Consider the following 20,804-nt stretch of genomic DNA (forward strand, 5'->3'; position numbering starts at 1 on the left):
TTAAATGCAGTTTTATCTCCAACTCACTCTGTGGAGACTCTAAATTTTGCTATACACAATATATGGTAAGTTAATGGCGAATGAAATGTCTTGACTCTGAATTTTATGTTCACTACATTGGATGGGTCTTTCGTACCCAAAAGATGATACACATTGTGCAAATCCCGCAGGAATCTTATGGTCAGTCCAGCCTCATCTAAATTTGATTGCATGCATGTAAAACCTCCCGCTGAGACAGGCGATTTCCGGAACTCGACGCTTGTGAGTTTTAAAGTATTCTGTAAAGATTCGTCACTTGTTTTATCAGAGTGAATAGGTGGTATAGACGTGGAAATGGAGCCAAGTTGTAACAACAGCGGAGGCTGGGAAGCTTAGAATGTTAGTGTAAACGTCAGTGAGGCCCACCAACTTCCAAAATCCCTGAGCATACTTCGAGTCACAACGCGGGATCCATATTTGCGGGAGTCTTTTTTGGACTTTTGTTTGCGTGCATTATAACTCACGAGAGCATAACCTTTCGTAGAAATCCATCAAAAAGCATAACAGTAGAGTTTATGGAGAAGATCAAGAGGTTTGGCTACCTAATTATCCAAAGGGAATAAGCGCTGGATGTTGCATTCCTCAACCATTCATAATGCTCTTCTCGTTTAGCATCCACAAAAGATGAGTTTTGTAGGAATAGTGGATAAATGTTGCTAATCCACGAGTACCTTACCACATCAAAATTCCTGCCTCCTGTCCCTCTAAATTTAATCTTCTTGGATAACAACCTCTTATTCTAATGGTAATTTAGTATGGAGGAAAGACTAGGAGCAGGTAAAGACCCAGGAAGAAGAGAATTGAGGAAGAACTCTTCTTTGCCCATGCATTTGGAGTCCAGAAATGATCCTTTCTTCATTTTAAATACACACCAGCCACCATGTGAGAGATGTATATAGCTGTATTGTTCTGCATATACACTTGCAGATTTGTGACGTGTGGAGAGATCGTTACTCTTGACCTCTCTTCTCCCAGTCCTTCCCTGTTTACCGTAACGGATCATTTACTTTATGGAGTGAATCATAGAGCTTTTGTCCCCAAGGATGGATGTTCTCTAGTATCAGTGGTGGATAACAGGGATACCCTTTGGACTGCTACAGACACTCAAGAAGGATGTACAGGTGCCTACCTCTTTTCCAGGGAGGGGTACCCCTCTCTTCTCAGTGTCTATACAAGGGGTGCCGGAGATGAGACCTTTTGTTTCGAGAAGGATGCTGGAGCATGGAAGAATGTGAGCAAGCTGAAATTTGAAACTAAACTTCGCTCAATGAAGGACCTTTCTGCACCTGCTGGTGAAGAACATAGAGAAGAAGAATTTGTAGTTGAGAAGATAGAAGACTCTCCAAAGGAACCTCCTGCAGAACCTCAAGATGATGAGGATTGGCTAGAAGGCCTTGAGACTTTGCCAGAGGACACTGTGATTGATACTCCAATTGAGGATGAACAGGTCGGAGAAGAGGATGTTCAACCTGTCAATGTTCCTGAAAAACTATCCAAAGATAATCTTAGAGCTTCTCAAGAACATGCTAAAGTATTCTCTGAAGAGACTCCCGTAGAGGTCACACCAGATTCCGCTTTACAGGAAGAGATGCATGTGGATGAACATGTAGCAGCTCCTAGTGGAGAATCTACTAGTAATATTCCTAAGGAGGAAGTCTCTTCTCAGGTTCCTACCACTAGTACGTCTACTCAGTTGAGTCGCTGGTCAGCCACCGGGTGCTGGTCCTTCATATGATAATACCAATATACATAAAATGATGGCTCCTTACTTCTAGATGTTAGTACTATAGGTGAAGACAAGTTCAATGTCAAGTACTTTGAGAAGGCAAATAGATCATGGAAAGAGGCTACACTGAAGGATTTCTTAAATAAGTCTTATGAAATGAGAAACTCTACCTCACAATCTCCTAGTGAAGACTCTCCTAATCCTCCTTGGAAACTCATAACTCCTAGACCCAGTGAATCACAGTAAAGCGCTTTATCTTATACTATAATGGCCACTCATTCATCCATTCTGTGGATGGATAGACTAATTGTTAATCACCAAATTAGATCTCTATAGGCAATTCTACATAACTTCTGGCGCTCTAGCTCCTCTCTCTCCATGAGTCCAAGGAGTACCTCTTCCTCCAAGTAATACGACATTCTTCCTCTGGTGGAGCCTTCTCAGGGGAATCTAGTGGACAAAATAGACTTTAACCTCAGTCACATCCAGAAAGAGCACAAAACACAGCTAGATAAAACTCCATCCATTGCGTAACTTACCCGCAATGTTGCCAAAATGTAAAGCGGCGGGGAGTGGCCCTGCACATGGCAGGCCCAAGATCAACGGGGTGGCCGTCTAGTCGTTATCTTCTCTATAAAATAATGTTTGGGGCAGTTCCTTCCAGGAGGAACATTCGTCTGCCTCCGGAAGTCAGCAGGATCCTCTATCTAAGGTAAAACGTCCTCCACCGTCCAGCGCCGCGACTACATGCCCTTGGCTCCGAATCCCTTCACACAAACCACAATAAATTTACAGGAACCTGCCATTCAAGATCACTGCAGAGGAATTGTACGATATTTTTGGGAAATACGGCTCTGTCCGTCAGATTAGAAAGTTTGTTTGGAATCCAACGCAAATGGTCACAATTTTACCTCAGGGGGACTTCAGCAACGACTAGAGGAACCGCATTTGTCGTTTACGACGATATCTACGACGCAAAGAACGCCTACGACCACCTGTCCGGATTCAACGTAGCAGGAAGGTTCGTTTACGCTCACATCCACGACGTATCTCAGGTACCTTGTCGTTTTGTACTTTAATCCCACAAAGGTTAACAAGAAGAAGGACCTAGATGAACAACAAGCTGAGCTGAATAGAATTAGATCGGCGCTGTGACCGCCTTATTTAAAATTGTAGTTTTTGCATCAACGTACTCTCATCTCTACCAAACGGCTATATTTGGTGTAAATGCATGGTTGGAATGGGTGAATGAAATGGATACCGGCCATTGGAATGGCGAAGGAATATCATTGACAAGAGAAACAGAAAGCATGATGAGAAATGCCAACCAAGTGTGACATCTTCAGCATCTCCATTAGTCCAAGGGGTCTCTAGTTTGCCTGGAGATACTATAGGTAATGCCCCTAATTAAACATGCATCAGCCTCCGTGGAGAATCTAAACTCCCTGGAATTATACTCCTTTACAACATCTAGTTAGACTATCCATTGTTTAGACCTATAGTCTTTTGTCACGCCCATTGCGTATTGCTTGCCTTCATAGTTACCATCATCCCTAGTATGCATTCATTCATCCATACTGACCATTCCGCTCACACCAGTTGAGACATTGATGGAGTACTACTATGGAAAAATGAGGATAATATGAGGGAGAGGATCCAGTGGAGGGACTATTGTACTACAGACTGAGTGAAGATGTAGTATGACTGGTAAGGGTGTCACTATTGACATCGGCAAGCGTCCCGAAGGATCTGGAAATCAAAAGGTCGAAAAGGATACTAAAGGATACTATTATGAGAGTGGCAAGGTAAGAGTTAATCTTACGGATGACTGGTTTCCTGACCCAGAAGGGACTTATAGGAAGTTAACACATAGTCTAAAGGATGGGAACATTGAAAGTATTGTACATAAAGGGAGTGCACTTTCTGGACTTACTGGCCTAGAAAGTCATACCAGTGTTTCAGTCCTTTACTGGAGTAGCAATTACCAGAATCCCCTCCTCATCCAACTTGGAAATGATGAAAATGAATACTACACTACTTCCGATGGTAGTACTTGGACCAATGCAAATATAAATACTACTACTCTCAAGTCCAAGTTAGATAAAGAGAACTGTACAAAGAACGGAGCTCACATTATAAATCTTACAGAGAAGAGTAATGGTAACTACAGGTGTCCAAATGGTTGTAAAACAAATATCCAAGTATCATACAACAGTTCCTACGGAGGTATCACCTTCTATCAACCTACTATTGGTTCTAACACTTTCTCAGTGACTAGTTTCAAGGATGGTAGCAATTGGCAACTTGGACTACCATCTCTAAAGAGCGTCAGCCAGATCAAGGTCGACTGGAAAGCTTCTGGTGAAACAAATCCTCTCCTATATTTCTATCATCAAAGTAGACCGTATAGATACTTTAGAAGAAGCAGTAGTGATAGTAATACTTGGATTGAAGTATCTCTTGCTAATGCTCATCCTAACGGACAAACTCCTCAAATTCCTCTAGATCTCTCTAAATCGTCTGGTATAACATACGATGGTGGAGGTAGCAAAATAAATATAACTGTGCTAAGAAGTCACATAGGTGAGGGTTATTACGGATACCAGTATTCTCTGAGAGGTGCATCATTTACAGTTGAGAGTGTTACCCATAATGGTACTCTGCTTACTGGTATATCTTTTCAAGGCACTCTAATCAGTGTCTCTGGATATTACTACGGAGGAAAGAATCCTACAGATCAGTCTAACATTCTTCTGATTGAAGTGGTTGCTAGTGGGAACTCCAAATATTCATACTATCAAAAGAAAAATAAGAGTTCTAATGAATGGACTGAACTTGATAGATCTGGTAAACGACTTGTTGACGAAGCTCTAAAGGTAATACTGATTAACCTTAAGAAATTGAAGGAAACACTGGATAAGCTTGACCAGTTAGAGGCTAGGCTTGAGAAGTTAAATAAGAAGCTTAATGAGTCACATAATACGGGTGTTCTAGCAGGATCATCTGTTGGAACTGGATTAGGCGGAGCAGGGTTGGGTGCTCTTGCCGTATGGAAGGGACCTGCTCTAATTGCGCGACTAATAACTCGTCTGTAATGTCTAGAGGGAGAAAACACTCATCTCTGCCAATAGGCAGTACTGTGGAGTCTCTAACCTTAACTCTTGGTATACAACATTACTCGTCTTGTTATACATTTCCACAGAAGAGTCTACACATACTCAATATGGTACATTTCTTATTATTCCCAATATCCATAGTGATACTCCATTAGACCAACTACTCAGTATCCAAGCTAGTATCTAGAGTATCTCCATAGAGTCTCAAATCTGTCTAACCCAAGGGTCTCCTTTAGAACGTTTGTAGATCCACCAGCCAAATCCAGTAAGACCACCAGCCCCGGCAAGAGTACCAGAAGATGTGCCCAAGATGGATCCTAAAGTCATAGCACCAGCAGCAACGGTAGATTCAACAAAACGTCCAGTAGCTCCATCAGGACCAGGAGTAGTCATTTCAGAATCGTCTGAGGCTTGAGCTTGAGGAGAAGTATGAGGATCAGGAGATTTACAGTTACTTGGAAGACTGTCGAGTAGTTTTATGATAGATTTGTAATCTTTCTCAGTGAATGGAGCTTCTTTCAGTTCTACTTGTTTCCAGGTACTGATACCACCTGTTTTATCATATTTATACCATTCTCGATGAGCGTTCAGACCGGTAAACCCATCAACAAGTCTCTTATAATACACTAAAAGTGGAGCACTCCCTCCGTTTTCGCAGAAGTAGGCCTTAACTTCTTCAACATCTAGAATGGGTAGAGATCCAATTCCAGTAAGAGTACTTCCAGCATTCTGGAACTTTACTACATGAAACTTTTCTCCGGGAGGAGTCCTGAGTTTATGAGTATACACACTGTAACTTCCAAGTTTATTCTCAGGAGTATCCTTAATTTGCATTCTTATGTTACCATGTTTATCATCAAGTTGCTTATCATTACTATCACAACCATCATACGTAGCACCACCCTTATTACTGATATCTATTATTACAGCATTGTTTAGTCTACAGTTGAGGAGGAAGAGTTTCTTTTGGAAAGCAATATTGGTAGGTGGAAGAGTTTTATCAATCGTCCACTTACTGTTGTCATTGGACCAAACACCAGTATTCTCATAGAAAATAATCTTCTCAGGTCTACCGGGGGTTTTAATTACCACATTTACAAGAAGTGGTCTACCTCTGTCCCTATGTTCCTTTGTCTCTAGAGGGGACCAGTAAAGAACGGATACTTGGGTAACTCTTTGGATAGATGGAATGTCAGTTTCTGTTCCCTTATATTTTGTTTTCTGAAGAGTGAAGTGTTTATCCTCATGACCCTTTAGAGTGTGTATATATTCCGTGAATCCTTTCGGAGGATCTGTAACATTTGTAGTAACATTTACAACAGGCTCATATCCATTAGAATTTTCCGGATAGCAAGTTCTATTCCAAAGGTCAATTGTAACGGCAAGTGGTATAACGACATTTGCAACATCTTTTACCACACTTGCAAAGTTATCAATAGAGTTTGGTAGGGTTTCCTTTGTTGTGGGTTTTGACGTCCCAATTAGTTCTGGTCCCTTTTTAAGTATGTTATACAAAAGTCCGGACAAATCTCCCATAAATTTTCCTAAGTCCAAGGCATTTATATTCTGATCTTTAGCAGGAGGCACACTTACTAAAGGCTGCTTTTGAGAATGATTTGCGAGGTCTATAGTAATATGATTTATAGAAGGTTGAGCTCCAGGGACATTCCGGCAGACTGGTAGATTACACTCAAGTGTGTTTAGTAGTTTTGCCAGTTCTCCTTGCTGTTTACACCTAAGGTTATCTAGATCAGAAGATACTATACTCTTGAGCTCAGGGGATACATCCTTCCAGAAACTCTCATAATCATTCTTTCTCCTCTTATACCACTTGTGTGTTCCATTAGTTTTAACACATATAAGTGCTGGATTCTTTCCACAGTGGAAAACATAAACACCTACAGGTCCATTTATAGGAAATTTTAGGTTTCCAGATCTTATACGTTTCCTTGGAGTACTATTCTCATTATTTTTATAGTATTTAATAGCAGCCAGTTGGAAATTATTATCTTCAATAGTGTGTTTATAATAGTTCATAATTCTACCGTTTACAGTCACCGAATGGGAAATAATTTTAACTGTCTTAGCATGCTTACTACAGCAATATTGTCCTCCTAATGAAGGTTTACTTTCAGTAAGATCCATGGTAACTGCTCTGTTATGTTGACAATTAAGTTCATCGAGTGTCTGCTCGAGTTGTTCACCTTGGAGTTGATCAGTTTCTTTGTTATGATTATCCCATTGGTTATCTCCCTTATTGTAGTAATAGTCGTATTTTCCGTCCTCTCTCTGACTCTCTATGAAAAGTGGATTTTTCATATCTGTTGTATCCTCCTTCCAGTACCATACAGAGTAGCTCTTTATTAATCCAGCCGGTTTTATATCTTTCTTATCTTCACTTCCATATTTGACTTCCTCAACTTTAAAAGAATCTGAGTTAGATGACATGTGCGTAAACATATGGAAGCTCGACTCTTCTGGATACTCAATTCTATCTAACTTAACATCTTCATTATTGGGAGGTAGTTTGTATGCTTTTAAAACTTCATTCTTCTTTATGTCAATTGTAACACTAGGTATGTCATACGTTTGAAATAAAATCATAGGACCCTGAGGATAAGAAGTAACTGACTGAGCTGATCTAGTTACGCTAACCAGAGTAAGTTTATTTTGTGTTTCTTTTACATCATCATGCTCATATTCATCATCAACTCCAATAGCCTCACTAGAGTTGTTTTGTTCATCATCTAGATAATCAATATCCTTAAATATACTTTCAAAGACAAGCTTAATATCCTTATCATCTACAGGAGTCATTGACGCTACATTTGGAATATTACCACTTGTATGAGAATATTGACTATGATCAGCCGTTCCCCCTTGGTTTACTCCCGGAAGCGCTTGCGTAGGATGTAAACATGCTTGTGTACCATCTCTGATGTCATCTAGAAGATCCTTAATTTGTTCATCTTTACTTTCAAAATCCTTAGTGGCATCATCCCATTTATTATCCTTTGTTCTCTTTAGCCATTTTTCGGGTTCTTTATTGTTCTCATATTCAATATGAACAGCGACAGGAACTCCTCCATCACATTCTGGAAAATAGATGGTGACCTTCTTTACATCCTTTATAGGAAAGCCTATGTTGCTAGTAACTTCTTGCTGAACATCTACATTGTAAAAAGAAGATATGGTAAAGGTTTTCTTCTTTTCTACAGAGGCATGTTCATAACCGGTGTATCCTTTGAATGGATCACTATGATTTTTCGGAGTAACCATGATCATCTTCCCATGTACGTATCCAGAACTATGACAATAAAGTTCCTTGGCTTTCCGGGACACATTTATCTGTACAACTTTATGCACTCTACAGTTTACCTCATTCAGTTTGATGGTGAAATTCTCGGTAAGTTTCTTTTGAGGATCTTTGCTTTCATAAAAGTTCTCGGCCTCCTCACCAATCTTTCTCCATTCTGTATATTTCCGATCTTTACCAAGGTTCTCGTACCATACCTTCTCAGTCTTTCCAGTAAACTCGATTAGAAGAGGAATCTTGTTAGGTGTACCTGGATCATTCTTCCAGTAATAAATGTTAAAAGTTGTCCCATAGTCATATAAAGGGACAATATTCGTAGGATTATTATTATAGGTAAGTCTAGATATCTTTGTGTTACCATCTACTTTATATCCTTGTCCAATATAAACTCCACTAGCTCCTTTTGGAAGAGATACCGATGAGGATATAGATACAGATTTGTTCTTTAGACATTTAGATTTATCTCTACTACTTGGATAAAATTGTTTAAGGTCCCTAGGATTTGTAAGTTCAATAGGTATAGCTCCGTGGTTCTCACAATTCTGCTGGTCAAGTGCTTGTAGTTCATTAAGATCTTGCACCCACATAGACATCCATGTTTTGTTCGGCCCTGCGGCTTTTCCATAGAATGTAGGACTATCATCACTATCTCCCCTCCTTTTGATTCTAAGCAAAATTGGCTCTTTAGTGTTACCTTCCCAGAAGTACGCATAGACATTCTCTAGATTCGTTTCTTTCTTCTTAAACCTGGATCCATCAACTAAATACTGATCTGCAACAAAAGTTTTACCACTCCTAATCGCAGGCCTATGAGCATTCTTGACAAAGTTAGCTACAGGAGTCTCTTCAGATTTAGTCACGAATATGGATACTTTTTTGCCTGGATTAGATTCATCACGGTATTCACGGAAATATTCCTTTTGTCCTGGAGTTTCTTTAACATTAAGCTTAATCCCAATTCGTTGAGTCTCTATGTGACATGGTTTAAAGCCTAGAGTATACCTAGCACTTTCCAACGCATCTTTAAGTTTGTCTATAACTTTCTCAGGAGACTGGTTAGAAGTGAAATTTTGGTATTCTTGCCAAGTAGCCCCTCTGGTTGTTCTATGGTACCATTTATAATTTTTATCTTTATAACTCGTAATAGGACTCTTACTAGTTTCCACACAAATTAGAAATGGCACGTTAGGGTCACAGGGAGATACATATGCCATGAGACCTATAACATCCCTAAATGGAAGAGTTGGTGAAAAGCTTTGGTTTGAACCGTCAATAGTAACCTCAGATATATTAAATGGTGTTTCTCCAGAGCTTAGGCTTGGTCTGTATCTATATGAGTAAAGAACAGGATCGGTCCCAAAAACTTCTCCGTATCCATAACCTAGCCTATCTTTGTGCAAATAGTGCTTTGTTTTGTGGCAACTTTGCCTTCCGATGTTAACTTGAACAGCTCCATTATATATACAATTAAGAGTATCAAGTCTTGTCTTAATCCTCTGTATATTCTGATCGAATTTACCATACCCTATTTGCCATATTGGTTTCCACCTCTCATGCTGCCATTTATCGCCATTCTTATCTCTACAAAAGTTTTCATACCAGTATGACATTCCACTGCTCAGTTCCACCTCTATTAGAAGAGGATTAGCATGAGAAGTATCACCATTCCAGTAATATACGTTAACATTAGAAACATTTCCCGATTCAAGTTGAATTGGGAGATAAAATGCTAGTCCAAGGCTTGTCTTACGCATATATGTGAATGGCTTCCCATCATAAACAAGGATTGACTTGTCTGAAAAATCTCCACTATACTCATGCTTGGTATATCCAGGTATCTTTGATGGAAGGTCCTTTCTAACTTTTATCTTAACCAGCTGATTACATATTGGACATTGGTAATCATTCTGATTGTTCCCATCAGAGTTTATCTGAATCCAATGAGAGACAAAGAGCCTGCATGTAATGGCCTTTAGCTTCTCTTCAAACTTCGGATTTTTTGAATAGTTATCATCTTCAGGAAAATCATAATATCGCGCTTCGTCATTGATCCTTTGCCATTTTCTATTAACGGAATGTCCAAGATTTTCAAACCAATGTGTCCTTCTTGTACTATCTTCAGACCTTATGAGAAGAGGCTTCTTTATAAGCTGCGGATCGTTATCATAAATTCTATGATAAAACACTGTTATACGTTTGGAATTTTCAAACGGGTGGACAAATCGTATACTATCAAGGTCTATTCCATTCCATATCACTCTCGAGATGTTATTTCCACCCCGTCCAACTGTGTGGGTATAGTATCCAAAGTCTGTATCTTTTACAGTTCCAAATGTCACGGAGATATTACCCCCTCTACCCCCTTTACACTTACATCTTGGCTTACACTTGTTATGTAGATCTATAACCGGTGTAACAGCCATCCATGATTTTTCTTTCAAACCTACGTTATATGCTTTTATAATTCTTTCAAACCTCTGATATCCATGAGTACATCAATGCGACCAAAGGGAGCATACAGTAGAGATAGACTCCCTCACAACTAGCTCACCGTCAGAGAGAGTATCCACATAATAAGATGAACAACTATCAATACAGTCTTCAGTAGTACAGTCAACACTCACGTCAGTAGATACAACCTCAAAGTCCATCCAATCATCAACTTCCACCGAGTCCATAACACAGTCCACTCTGGACTAACCATCATACCGAAGTAAATTGGATTACCCATTCTCTCATACTTTGCCAAATACTGGATGAGTGTAACCCTCCGTCCTTGTAATTTTCAACTGCATTTCTATAACATCTGGAATGGGTTCTGTAGGTATAAAATCTGGGAAGTAGCCGACTGTCCATAGTGCCATGACAATGAATGAGTTGAGAATGACCAGCCATATCTGGTTTTCAACTACCATATAGCCTATATTAACCAGACCACTCTTACGAGCCCATTTGAAAATCCAGTGTAAACTTGATGTAATCAGACAATTGCAAAGGGATAATACATACTCTGTACTAAAGCATAAAAACATACCATGTAATGTACAAGTTATCTCCTTTTAATAACCTTTTGCTTAATGGGATGATTAGCAATGTGACCTCCCTTCATCGTGTATGGGTTTGCCTTTACAAGCTTGAAAATTCTGTAAACTACATTTCCAACCATCATCTTGTTATATCCATGAACAGATACAATTAAACCTGAGAAAATGTATAATGGAAATATAACAAGTACCTGTCCTATCCACGTCAATTTTAACGTGCTGGGCGTACATTGTGCATATTCTCGTCGCATCAATAGATTTGGAACCAACACCCAGCCTGAACTCATGTGGAAATGAATGATTTGAAATACCTAAACATCAAATTCGGCCACTGAGGTTCAAAGTAGGCCTTTACACCTCTTCCGTGCAGCAAAACTTGTCCTACAAATCCCCTAGTCTGCTCATGTAAACAGGATTCGATAGTCCTTGTACAAGTAGCGTTCTTGTTTATGTTTGACACGAAGCAAAGGTCCTTTTTCACTTCATCTTTGTTCCTTATAAGCATCTGGTAATATCCAGTGTTGGTCTTTTGTCCATCTCTGCATACATCCGTTGCATAATATCAGTACACGTACCTGAAAAAGTACTTTGCCCTGAGAGAACGTATGTTTCCCGGCCATTTAGCAACGTGTATGCGTGGATTGAGGCTTATGGACTCTGGTTTCTTCTCTTCTGGGAGCCTCAGGAGACGTGCGTTGATAATTCTGCTCTGGGTCCCGTAAATGTTCGCTCCATAGCTCCCAGAGACTCCAAAACTGCGATATTGTACGTTTAATGGGCAAGAATTCTTGCAGTTTGCGATACGAGGGACATTTCTGCACACAGACGATAAATTCGTGCACATTGTAGCTCCGTCTAGGTATAAATTGCCATCTTTGGCGTAACTTAAAACCGAGTGGTCCTCCAGTGTAGATCCGGGGGAGGAAATGTGAGGGGGTCAGAGGCCTTACACAATAAACCGCCAAATGGACGTAACACATTCGACTCAACTCTCCGCTACCTCTGGATAGTAGTCTGCAGGTTTATCTTTGCGGTGGTTCTCACGAGAGTCACGGTTTGACCGCTTTGTAGGCGAATCTGGTGTCTGACAAAGAATCTCAATTAATGGGCCACTTGGACGTTATTCCAAAGGTGTGTAGCATGTAAGTAGGCTGACAAATAGGTCTTGAATAAATGGCTTCCCCAAGCGGATTGGAATCCGGAGGTTGTTCAAAGGTAACATCTCAGAGAATGGGTAACGAAATCTACGAGGATACGCCAATGACTTCATCGGTACTTCAAAGGAGGATCTTAGAGGCTTCTTCAGACATTTCAATCATCAAGAATGGGATGCTGGAAGTCCACTCAGACAGCAGCGTTTTGGACGTATCCAACAGAGAGTCTATAGACAGAGATTCCGTAGATATAATCGGTGAATTCAACGCAACTCCAGGCAGAGACTTTTGCATAAAACGCCAAATTAAGGAGGAGTTTGACATGCTGGGCATAAATGATGATTCCATAATAGACATTGAGGCTCTCTTGGAGATACCAAAACAGGTAGATGATAGAAGAGGTAACATAAGTCAAAGGGATAGAGAATTTAAAAGGGTAGATGATCCTCCTGTTGTGAATTTAGATGATTTCTCAGAATCTGATTTCCTCGCAGTGGAATCCAAAGAACTAGAGGCCATTGAAAAGGATGATCCCTGCCTTTCAACACCAGTGAGGACATTTCATTCTGTAGAGGACTCCAACCATGCCATTAATGTTGATTCCATAACGAGTAGCATTCTAGAAATATGCACAAGGGACTCTGTGAACATGGGAGATATTGATGACACATCAATCAATGGAAATGTGGATCTATATGCAACTCCAGTCAATGCAATGGTAGACTTAGACTGTCCACTAAATGCAGGATCCTTTGGGTTCTCTAGCGATCCATTCGTTTATCTGGAAGAGAATCCACTTGATACGCCTGAAAAGACTGTGTTACCAGATAAAACTCCAGAAGTTAAACGCAAAATTCCTGTACCAGAAACAGTCATAAACGTCGATGAAAGTTTAAAGGATAATGAAGAATACGTTATAGACTCTATACCAGTGGAGGAAACATCCTATAATACAACAGAGAGCAAAAGCATTGAACCTTGTAGTACAAGCATTCCACCCCTAAAGATCGTAAACAACACTTCAAAGATTCAAACAAATATAATCCAAAAGAATCCCCGTCTATCTTCCCTAAAGATGAATGGAACCAAAAAGAACCAAGTAGACAAGGGTGATGGCCTTAAAAAGAGGGTAAACTCTGTGAGGAGAAAAGGGATTACGGTAAAAAATAATGCAAAATTGGAAACTATGCCTGTATGGGTCAGGCAGCCAAATGATATTAAAGAAATTCCTTCGTACATAAAAATGATTAGCAACCGTCTTTTACACATTGAGAAGCAAATCAAAAAATTTTGTGAAGAAAGACAAGGATTATTATGTAGTATATGGAAACTAAGTAACAATGGATATAAACACTTGCTTCCGGATCCAGTGATTAAATCGCTCTCTACAATGGAAAATGCCAGTGAACAACCTGCAGACAGCGCAGAATCCAGTGCACCCTCAAATCGTATGTCACTTCGAACGTCACTGGATAATATTGATTTTGATGGACATCTTGTAAATTACAACCAAATGGATGAAGAAAAGGCCAGAGATGGAGACACCATGTACTGGAAGGCATCATGGCTGGGTGATCAGGATATGCACACACCAGCTACCAAAAGGATACTTGAGACATATGTAAGTAGACCAATCAACGTTGAAACATCCTCTAAACAAACAAACTCATCAAGAAGAACTAGTGTCTCCGCCTATATTAACAGCTTTAAAAGGACCTCAATTCCCAAGAGGGATTCTGTAAATTCAGTCTCCTCAGTACAAGAACGAGAGTCCAAAGCCGAGGCAAACGTCGTCCAGGACCCAATCGAGTACTTTAAACAAATCGACTTTCCAACGTTATCGTACCAGGAAATGGAAGGCTGGCGCAAGTTTTTCGGAATAAAGGTGAGCCTACGTACACATTCACATTGTTTCTATAGAATATCAAGAATAGCCTAGCAGTAAAGGAACTGGAACGTATCAGAGAGTATCTGATATCGTATATTTAATTTCTTGGCTTTGCAGTATATTGTGGCAGTGCTCTACCCTCCTCAGAAACTATAAAGTGCACGGACATCCCATGCGTGACGTACTTTTAAGATTTTGTATAGTTTTGTATACATTATCAACCTATACTGGCACTTTCAACTCCGCAAACGTCGAGAGTGTCTCGTTCCCGCGCGGGAACGTCCATAGAGATGTATATGGAGGCGATACCGACTTTATAATCGGTAAATTTAATAAATTAGCTTCTAATAATGGAGTGATTTCCTTCATTTCCTGGCCTTCTGGCCAGTACGACAATTTAAAGCTCAAACGTCTGCACACCCGGGATTCCACAAAGTCGACTTTTGAGGTAAATTCGGCAGTTTATAGTGACAAAGAGGACACGAGGTCGAATGAAAAGCTGCAGGAGTGTGAGAAAGGGACAAAGGAATCGCTAGAAGACTTGTGCATTTATCTTCCTCGCAATATTTGGCCTTTTAATGCAGATTTAGACAAAGCGGCGATAGGACGTCAGATTTTGGTACAGAAACACTGGGAAGACAAAAAGGTTTACGAGAATATCAACGCTGAAAGAATAAAATGTGCAGTAGGAGTTGGAGCTACTCTCGATAAAATACTGGAAAACACAAAAATTATACTGGATGGACCTCCATTTGCCAATGGAGATGCACACTTTGGACACTTTTTAAACAAGACGATCAAAGACGTCCTTCTACGTTTCTTCCTACTCAGAGGAGATATAGCTCTAATGGTTCCAGGATGGGACTGCCATGGAATGCCAATAGAATTCAAGATACTAAATGATCCTGAACTTTGTGCCCCAAAAGGTGATGTGAAAACTCCAGAAAAACCCAAAGAACCATCCACGGTCCTCTGCGAATCCCATCCAACATTCACTTTTGAGGGCCTCAAGGCTGCACAACGGGCAATTGAGGAAGAGGAGAAACTCCTCACTGAAGAACAGGTTAAAAGTATAGAAATAAGAAACAGGTGTAAAGCTTATGCGAAGCAATCCATAGACTCCCAAATGGGTGCATTTAAAAAATCTGGAATATGGGCACTCTGGGACAAGCACTATGCAACATATCACTCCTTCTATGAAAAACTCGCTGTTGAAACTTTTTTGAGACTAGAACGTACTGGACACATACATAAAAGCTTACTTCCACAACACTATAGCAAACTCTCAAAGTCTGTATTGGCTGACTCTGAAATAGTACATGAAAAAAGAAGCATTCAGACATGCTATATATCATTCGCTCTAGAGAATAAAGAGGATATTATAGGAAAAATAAGGAATTATACAAGAAAAGATCAAGAATGCGACACTTTAGCCACGGACCTAATGGATATTGACTCGGTAAAACTCATAGCATACACCACAATGGGATGGACAATTATAGGCAATAAAGGTCTTGCTGTGAATGAGAAGGCAGATTATTCCATATACAAGGAGAATAATGTTGCGTACATTGTCTCGTCCACATGTAAGTTATTCCCTTTTGACAAAAAAATTTGCAACATCCCCGGGGAATTCTTAAAGAATTTGATTTATATTGACCCAGTGTTCAAGAAAAAATATAAAATATATGCTGAAAATTTTGTGATTCCATATAGAGCCACCGGAATTATGCACATGTGTCCAGCTCATGGAATAGAAGATTTTCTTTGTATATCATCGGATCCTCAATTCCATGTAGATCAGATAAAACTTAATGACGAATATGACTATGGATCTGTGTACGAAGATAAAACATATCGCATTAATAATTTAATTGATGAAAATGAGAATTTTTACAAGGGTATTCACTATGCCGTTAACGGTCGTAATATCGAAGATATAGATGAGAGAATAATGAAGATAATCTTAGGCGATAATTTGTTTAAAATAGGTAATGAAGAGGTATATGTAGATTGTGATTGGAGGTACAAGAATAGATTGCATGTGCGATTGACTAATCAATGGGTATTGGATATAAATGACAAAGCCAAACTCTGTAAAATGCTAGATTCGATAAAAATGTATCCGAGCTCTTCAAAGAATTATTTGAGAAATTCTATCCTATTCAGACGGGCTAATTGGTGTCTCAGCAGGCAAAGGGTCTGGGGAACTCCAATCCCCTTTCTAGGAAATACATCGTTATGCCCGGACTCAACACCGGATTATGAAATTTCAGACATATTGTACAAAAAGTATATGCGAAAACTGCATGAACCATTTTCATCGGGAGGATTGCGCCCTCTTCCAGATATCCTTGATGTCTGGTTTGAGTCTGCCTTATCGGAATTATATACAATGAAGATTTTAAAACAAGAACTGGGGAAATTACACAAAGGAGCCCCAAATGAAACGACTGAAGGATATTTTGGAGATATATCATCTATGAAATTGGATGTGGAAAATTTGGATATATATGCCGTGGAAGGGAGGGATCAACATAGAGGTTGGTATCAATCTACAATACTTCTGCACTCTTTGCTGAATTTGAAACCTCCATTTAGACATGTTATTACACATGGGTTCGTGAATGACTGGAAAGGCAAAAAATTCAGCAAATCTGCACAGAAAGTTAAATCCTCTACATCAAATGTAGACTCTGAAAGTAAATCAGATCTTGGAGTCAATAAGGATTTAATGAGTGCTATTGGTGGTGTCTATTATGATGATCCTGAAATTTTACGAATGGATGATGTCGAAGCAATCGGTGTAGATGCACTGCGCTTATGGGTTTGTTCAAACGACTTTTTGCAAAGGGACATTGAACTTACGAAAGAAAATATTCAGGGAGCCAAAGATTTTGAGAATAAAATTGTAAAGACGTTTAGATTCTTGTTAGGTGTAATGGAAACCACACCTCGAACACGAGATTTCAAATTAGACTTTCATGCGAACCAGATGTATGATGGACTAGGTTTTTATTTCTTACATTTGTTGTACGAAATGTCAGAGCGGGCTAAGGATTATTACATGGAGGGAAAATTCTATAAAGTAATGCGTGATGTTAGCATTTACACGACCTTGCTGTCGAATATCTATATTTCGTATCTAAAAAATATACTATACATACAAGACCAACAGTCACTCCCCGTGAAAATGGCTAAAAGATCATTAAGGGAGATTGCAACCGTTTTGTTAAAAATTATCGCACCAATAATGCCTCACTTGGCTGAAGAAGTCTATGCTGTTATTGATCGTCCCAAAACATACGTCATGGATTGTACAACTTTTGAACAGATGAATTCGCAAAAGCTTCAAGAGGATAAAATTGATAGAGAGACACTATTCACCAAAAGATCCGCACGAGATTCCATATTCAACACTGAATGGCCTCAAAGGCAGAACTTTGATTCCAACAAAGCTCCAGAAATTAATACGAATAAGAATCTTTCTACTGATGACAAATCCCCTGAACCGGATAACCGTGAAAGTGCATCCGATAGAAGGATAATGTCAGTAGGAACTGCACTTACGTTTAAAAAAATGCTCAACCAAATTCGCGGAGACTGCAGAAGGGAAATTGTAAAAGTTTATATTCAAGACAAAGAATTAGTAGATGACATGGAATATCTGCAAAAGGTGAGAATCTTGGGAAATTGTATTGTATGTTCAGGATCTTGGAGTTGACCCAGCATTGCTTTTTAATACTGCCTCAATTTCGTTTATATATGGAAATGAACCAAAAAATCTACCAGATGACTCTTCACTCTATGGTATCAATGGTGTTGAGTTTGTCTTGAAAACGAGTTCATTCTTGAGATGTAAAAGGTAAAGTTCCTACTCATACATACGATAATATACAGATGCCGACTCTACAAAGAAGACGTTACACACTTGTCAAACCTCTGTCATAGATGTACAAAATTTCTGGATGAAATAAAACATGGTGATCCAAATTCTGGCGATAAAATAGGAGGGAACAAATAGCAACTGCTGTCATATTCCGTAGTTGAAATGTACACACGAAGCTATACCATTTGAACTTTATTTTAAATTGTGATATATCACAGTTATTTACTGCATTATATTGGAATATTCGCGTCCTATACATGTGAATATTCTGCATTTGCAATATTACGTTTATATCCCTCGTAAAGTATAAACTGAGTTACTTGCCCCTTGCGATGATAGGACTTGTAGATACATTCATTTGTTAAAAACCCAATCTATTTACCACAATACTCCAATAGTTTTGTCCGTTAGAAAACCCTAGTCGATATTTTGTGACTTGCAAAAGGAAATGTAAATATCCTAAAGACAATATGCCATATTTTACCCGGTCGTATCCACAAAGGTACGTTATACACTCAAGGATAATCTCTATACTTTAGATTATCCCATAGACTGGTGGAGTTAAACTTTTATCGGGTCTTTGAATCTGCATGCAAAAATGTTACGTATCTTTAATCCATCTTCAGATAGACATGCTCTAATATCTCCAGGTCTCTAATTCACGTATAAATATCTATGTGTAATCCTGATTTTCCAAGTATTATGGGTTTAATGTGAGCTTTTATCTGTTTAGTACAAACTGAGCATATTGCTACTTCTCCAGATTACAGCCAATTAAGGCTGCGTTCATCCTTATCGTTTCTCTTTCAGCCTCTGCTTGGTATGTATAAGTTTTCCATGTCGTATCTTTTCATAATTACCTGTTTAAATGGAGTCTTGGTGAGTTGTGGAAATTTTGTCACAAGCAAATAGAATGGATAGGGGCTGGACAATGGATGTAGTAGAAACATATGGCTACATTCAGGTCTATTATTCAAAGAGACTGAGTAAGGATCACAAAATCCTTCAAATTCGAGTTTTCCTCTATTCTTGCTCCGGAAATACAGTCTATCTGTACTGCATCTGGACGATAATGGACACGAAGTTTTCTTGACACGTTACATTAAATAACTGTAATTTGACGCTATAGTTAAGTTACAAAGTGTATAGGAGAAAGTCATGGACCGGACTCCATTCATGTTTTCCATCTACGTATATGCAGGGTGATCATTACCAAGAGGTTAGTTAGATCCAGGTTAAGGATCAAAGGAGCTCTGGCATGGGTATATACGTCATGAATTCCTATGGAGCTGAGACATTCAGTAGAGAGAAGAGAAAGGTATTCCTGGAACATCTGGATGAACACTACCGATAGTTTTGCAAAAATACGTGTTAAATCACTAATTATTCATTCGAGGCATGGAATGGACGAGATGTGGAGGATTGTATGTGGATATAAAAACTTCTCTGTGGAGATGCCCAGTCATTCCTGCTGAATGAGATCTTACCAGAGGGTAGTCGGTTTGCTATCACATATAGACCATTTATTTAAGGAAAAGGGCCCAGAAGTTCAATCCACGGAAATGTTTCCTGCGCAGAATATCTAGTCGTTTTAAAGGTCAATTACTTTACCCCATGGATCGGATCTTCTTCCTCCTTCCAGAAATTGCTTTGGCGGTAATAACATGAAGATCCTGACTTTGTTACATCTTATATCCATATTAGGGATATACAGATGTCATGGTTTGGGTCGGTGAGATAAGATGCGTGGTAAGAACAAGAATAAGGATGCCAAAGCTGAGAATGTAGACTAACCACAAGGTACAAGCACATCAAATAATGGAGACGTTCAAACGCCTCCAAAGGCACAACCAAATGGAGATTCCGGAAATAGCGAGAAGACCAGCCGTACAGAAGATTCTAAACATTCTGGAAATAACAGCAATTTACGTCAAGCAAATGCACAAGGTGATAAAGAGTTAAAGGAACCTGGAAAGACGGAAGGTGCTGGTCAAGGTCCCTCTGCTCCTAAGGACGGAAACGCGAATCCAATACCCAGACCGAATGTTGAGGGTTCATCACAAGGCACTGAAAGACCTGTGACCATTTCACAGGCGAATGCTCCGCCATCTGCTCAACAAGGACAAGCACAGGCTCTCTGCTTATAAACCTGCATGGGCTCCTCCTACTCAGTCGGCTGGACAAGGTCTTTCATCCGGGAATACCAATGTTAACAGAGAGGCTAGTACTCCTGGACCTACTACCAGGGGCAGCGGACTTACTGGAACCCAATTCAACTTTCATACTGCTGGCCAGAATAACTCAACACCAATGCAACTTGCAACTGGAACGTCTGGAGAATCAACAGAGAGTACCAATACCTCACCTTCTTCGGAGACTCCAACAGGCAAAGGTGTAAAACTTGATGTTGCATCTTCAAGTACATCGCAAACTGACCAATCCGGAAATTCTCAGACTAACACAACAGACTACAAGGAACATGTTCCCAAACAAAATGACTTTTTCAACGAAGTTGTTGATGGTGGAGTTACTCTATGGAAGGCCACTGGAAACGAAAAATGCGTAAAGGTGATACTGATGCGATCTTAGGAAAGCCTACTCTCTTTCTACAAATCGACGTTGGCGCCAAGTA

At 39.6% G+C, this 20,804-nt stretch overlaps 8 protein-coding genes across 8 annotated transcripts; 6 read left to right on the forward strand and 2 right to left on the reverse strand.

Moving 5' to 3' along the window:
- Positions 1-928: 928 nt before the first annotated feature.
- On the forward strand, positions 929-2,011 carry BEWA_023180 (hypothetical protein; the record flags this gene model as incomplete). The annotated part of the gene is made up of 2 exons (XM_004829078.1): positions 929-1,718; positions 1,830-2,011. 2 exons carry the CDS (start codon positions 929-931, stop codon positions 2,009-2,011), a joined length of 972 nt encoding a protein of 323 aa, XP_004829135.1.
- A 363-nt stretch (positions 2,012-2,374) lies between these two features.
- Positions 2,375-2,948, forward strand: BEWA_023190 (RNA recognition motif RRM, RBD, or RNP domain containing protein). Its single transcript, XM_004829079.1, has 4 exons — positions 2,375-2,477; positions 2,561-2,638; positions 2,682-2,786; positions 2,821-2,948. The coding sequence occupies exons 1-4, from the start codon at positions 2,407-2,409 to the stop codon at positions 2,918-2,920; spliced, it is 354 nt and encodes a 117-aa protein (XP_004829136.1). The 5' UTR covers positions 2,375-2,406; the 3' UTR covers positions 2,921-2,948.
- Positions 2,949-3,465: 517 nt separating this feature from the next.
- BEWA_023200 (hypothetical protein) lies at positions 3,466-4,860 on the forward strand (the record flags this gene model as incomplete). The annotated part of the gene is made up of 1 exon (XM_004829080.1): positions 3,466-4,860. One exon carries the CDS (start codon positions 3,466-3,468, stop codon positions 4,858-4,860), a length of 1,395 nt encoding a protein of 464 aa, XP_004829137.1.
- Positions 4,861-5,085: 225 nt separating this feature from the next.
- BEWA_023210 (hypothetical protein) lies at positions 5,086-10,620 on the reverse strand (the record flags this gene model as incomplete). Its single annotated transcript, XM_004829081.1, has 1 exon — positions 5,086-10,620. The coding sequence occupies one exon, from the start codon at positions 10,618-10,620 to the stop codon at positions 5,086-5,088; it is 5,535 nt and encodes a 1,844-aa protein (XP_004829138.1).
- Positions 10,621-11,234: 614 nt separating this feature from the next.
- BEWA_023220 (hypothetical protein) lies at positions 11,235-12,134 on the reverse strand. Its single transcript, XM_004829082.1, has 4 exons — positions 11,817-12,134; positions 11,553-11,780; positions 11,433-11,518; positions 11,235-11,398 (listed from the first exon to the last, which is right to left on the reverse strand). Exons 1-4 carry the CDS (start codon positions 12,083-12,085, stop codon positions 11,247-11,249), a joined length of 735 nt encoding a protein of 244 aa, XP_004829139.1. The 5' UTR covers positions 12,086-12,134; the 3' UTR covers positions 11,235-11,246.
- A 280-nt stretch (positions 12,135-12,414) lies between these two features.
- Positions 12,415-14,334, forward strand: BEWA_023230 (hypothetical protein; the record flags this gene model as incomplete). The annotated part of the gene is made up of 1 exon (XM_004829083.1): positions 12,415-14,334. One exon carries the CDS (start codon positions 12,415-12,417, stop codon positions 14,332-14,334), a length of 1,920 nt encoding a protein of 639 aa, XP_004829140.1.
- Positions 14,335-14,455: 121 nt separating this feature from the next.
- On the forward strand, positions 14,456-18,007 carry BEWA_023240 (isoleucyl-tRNA synthetase, putative; the record flags this gene model as incomplete). The annotated part of the gene is made up of 2 exons (XM_004829084.1): positions 14,456-15,209; positions 15,321-18,007. 2 exons carry the CDS (start codon positions 14,456-14,458, stop codon positions 18,005-18,007), a joined length of 3,441 nt encoding a protein of 1,146 aa, XP_004829141.1.
- A 2,262-nt stretch (positions 18,008-20,269) lies between these two features.
- BEWA_023250 (hypothetical protein) lies at positions 20,270-20,761 on the forward strand (the record flags this gene model as incomplete). The annotated part of the gene is made up of 1 exon (XM_004829085.1): positions 20,270-20,761. The coding sequence occupies one exon, from the start codon at positions 20,270-20,272 to the stop codon at positions 20,759-20,761; it is 492 nt and encodes a 163-aa protein (XP_004829142.1).
- Positions 20,762-20,804: the final 43 nt, after the last annotated feature.

The sequence above is a fragment of the Theileria equi genome, chromosome 1, assembly GCF_000342415.1.
Source record: "Theileria equi strain WA chromosome 1, complete sequence".
Classification (NCBI taxonomy): Eukaryota; Apicomplexa; class Aconoidasida; order Piroplasmida; family Theileriidae; genus Theileria; species Theileria equi.

What these genes read in the sequence shown, in the direction of transcription:
- BEWA_023190 (XM_004829079.1), top strand. Translation starts at nt 2,407, where the DNA reads ATGTTTGGGGCAGTTCCTTCCAGGAGGAACATTCGTCTGCCTCCGGAA. An exon ending in AGCAGGATCCTCTATCTAAG is followed by an intron (nt 2,478 to 2,560) that starts GTAAAACGTCCT and finishes ATAAATTTACAG; the next exon opens with GAACCTGCCATTCAAGATCA. An exon ending in TCTGTCCGTCAGATTAGAAA is followed by an intron (nt 2,639 to 2,681) that starts GTTTGTTTGGAA and finishes ATTTTACCTCAG; the next exon opens with GGGGACTTCAGCAACGACTA.
- BEWA_023220 (XM_004829082.1), bottom strand. Translation starts at nt 12,085, where the DNA reads ATGTGCACGAATTTATCGTCTGTGTGCAGAAATGTCCCTCGTATCGCA. An exon ending in AGGGCAAAGTACTTTTTCAG is followed by an intron (nt 11,781 to 11,816) that starts GTACGTGTACTG and finishes GGATGTATGCAG; the next exon opens with AGATGGACAAAAGACCAACA. An exon ending in TGGCCGAATTTGATGTTTAG is followed by an intron (nt 11,519 to 11,552) that starts GTATTTCAAATC and finishes ACATGAGTTCAG; the next exon opens with GCTGGGTGTTGGTTCCAAAT.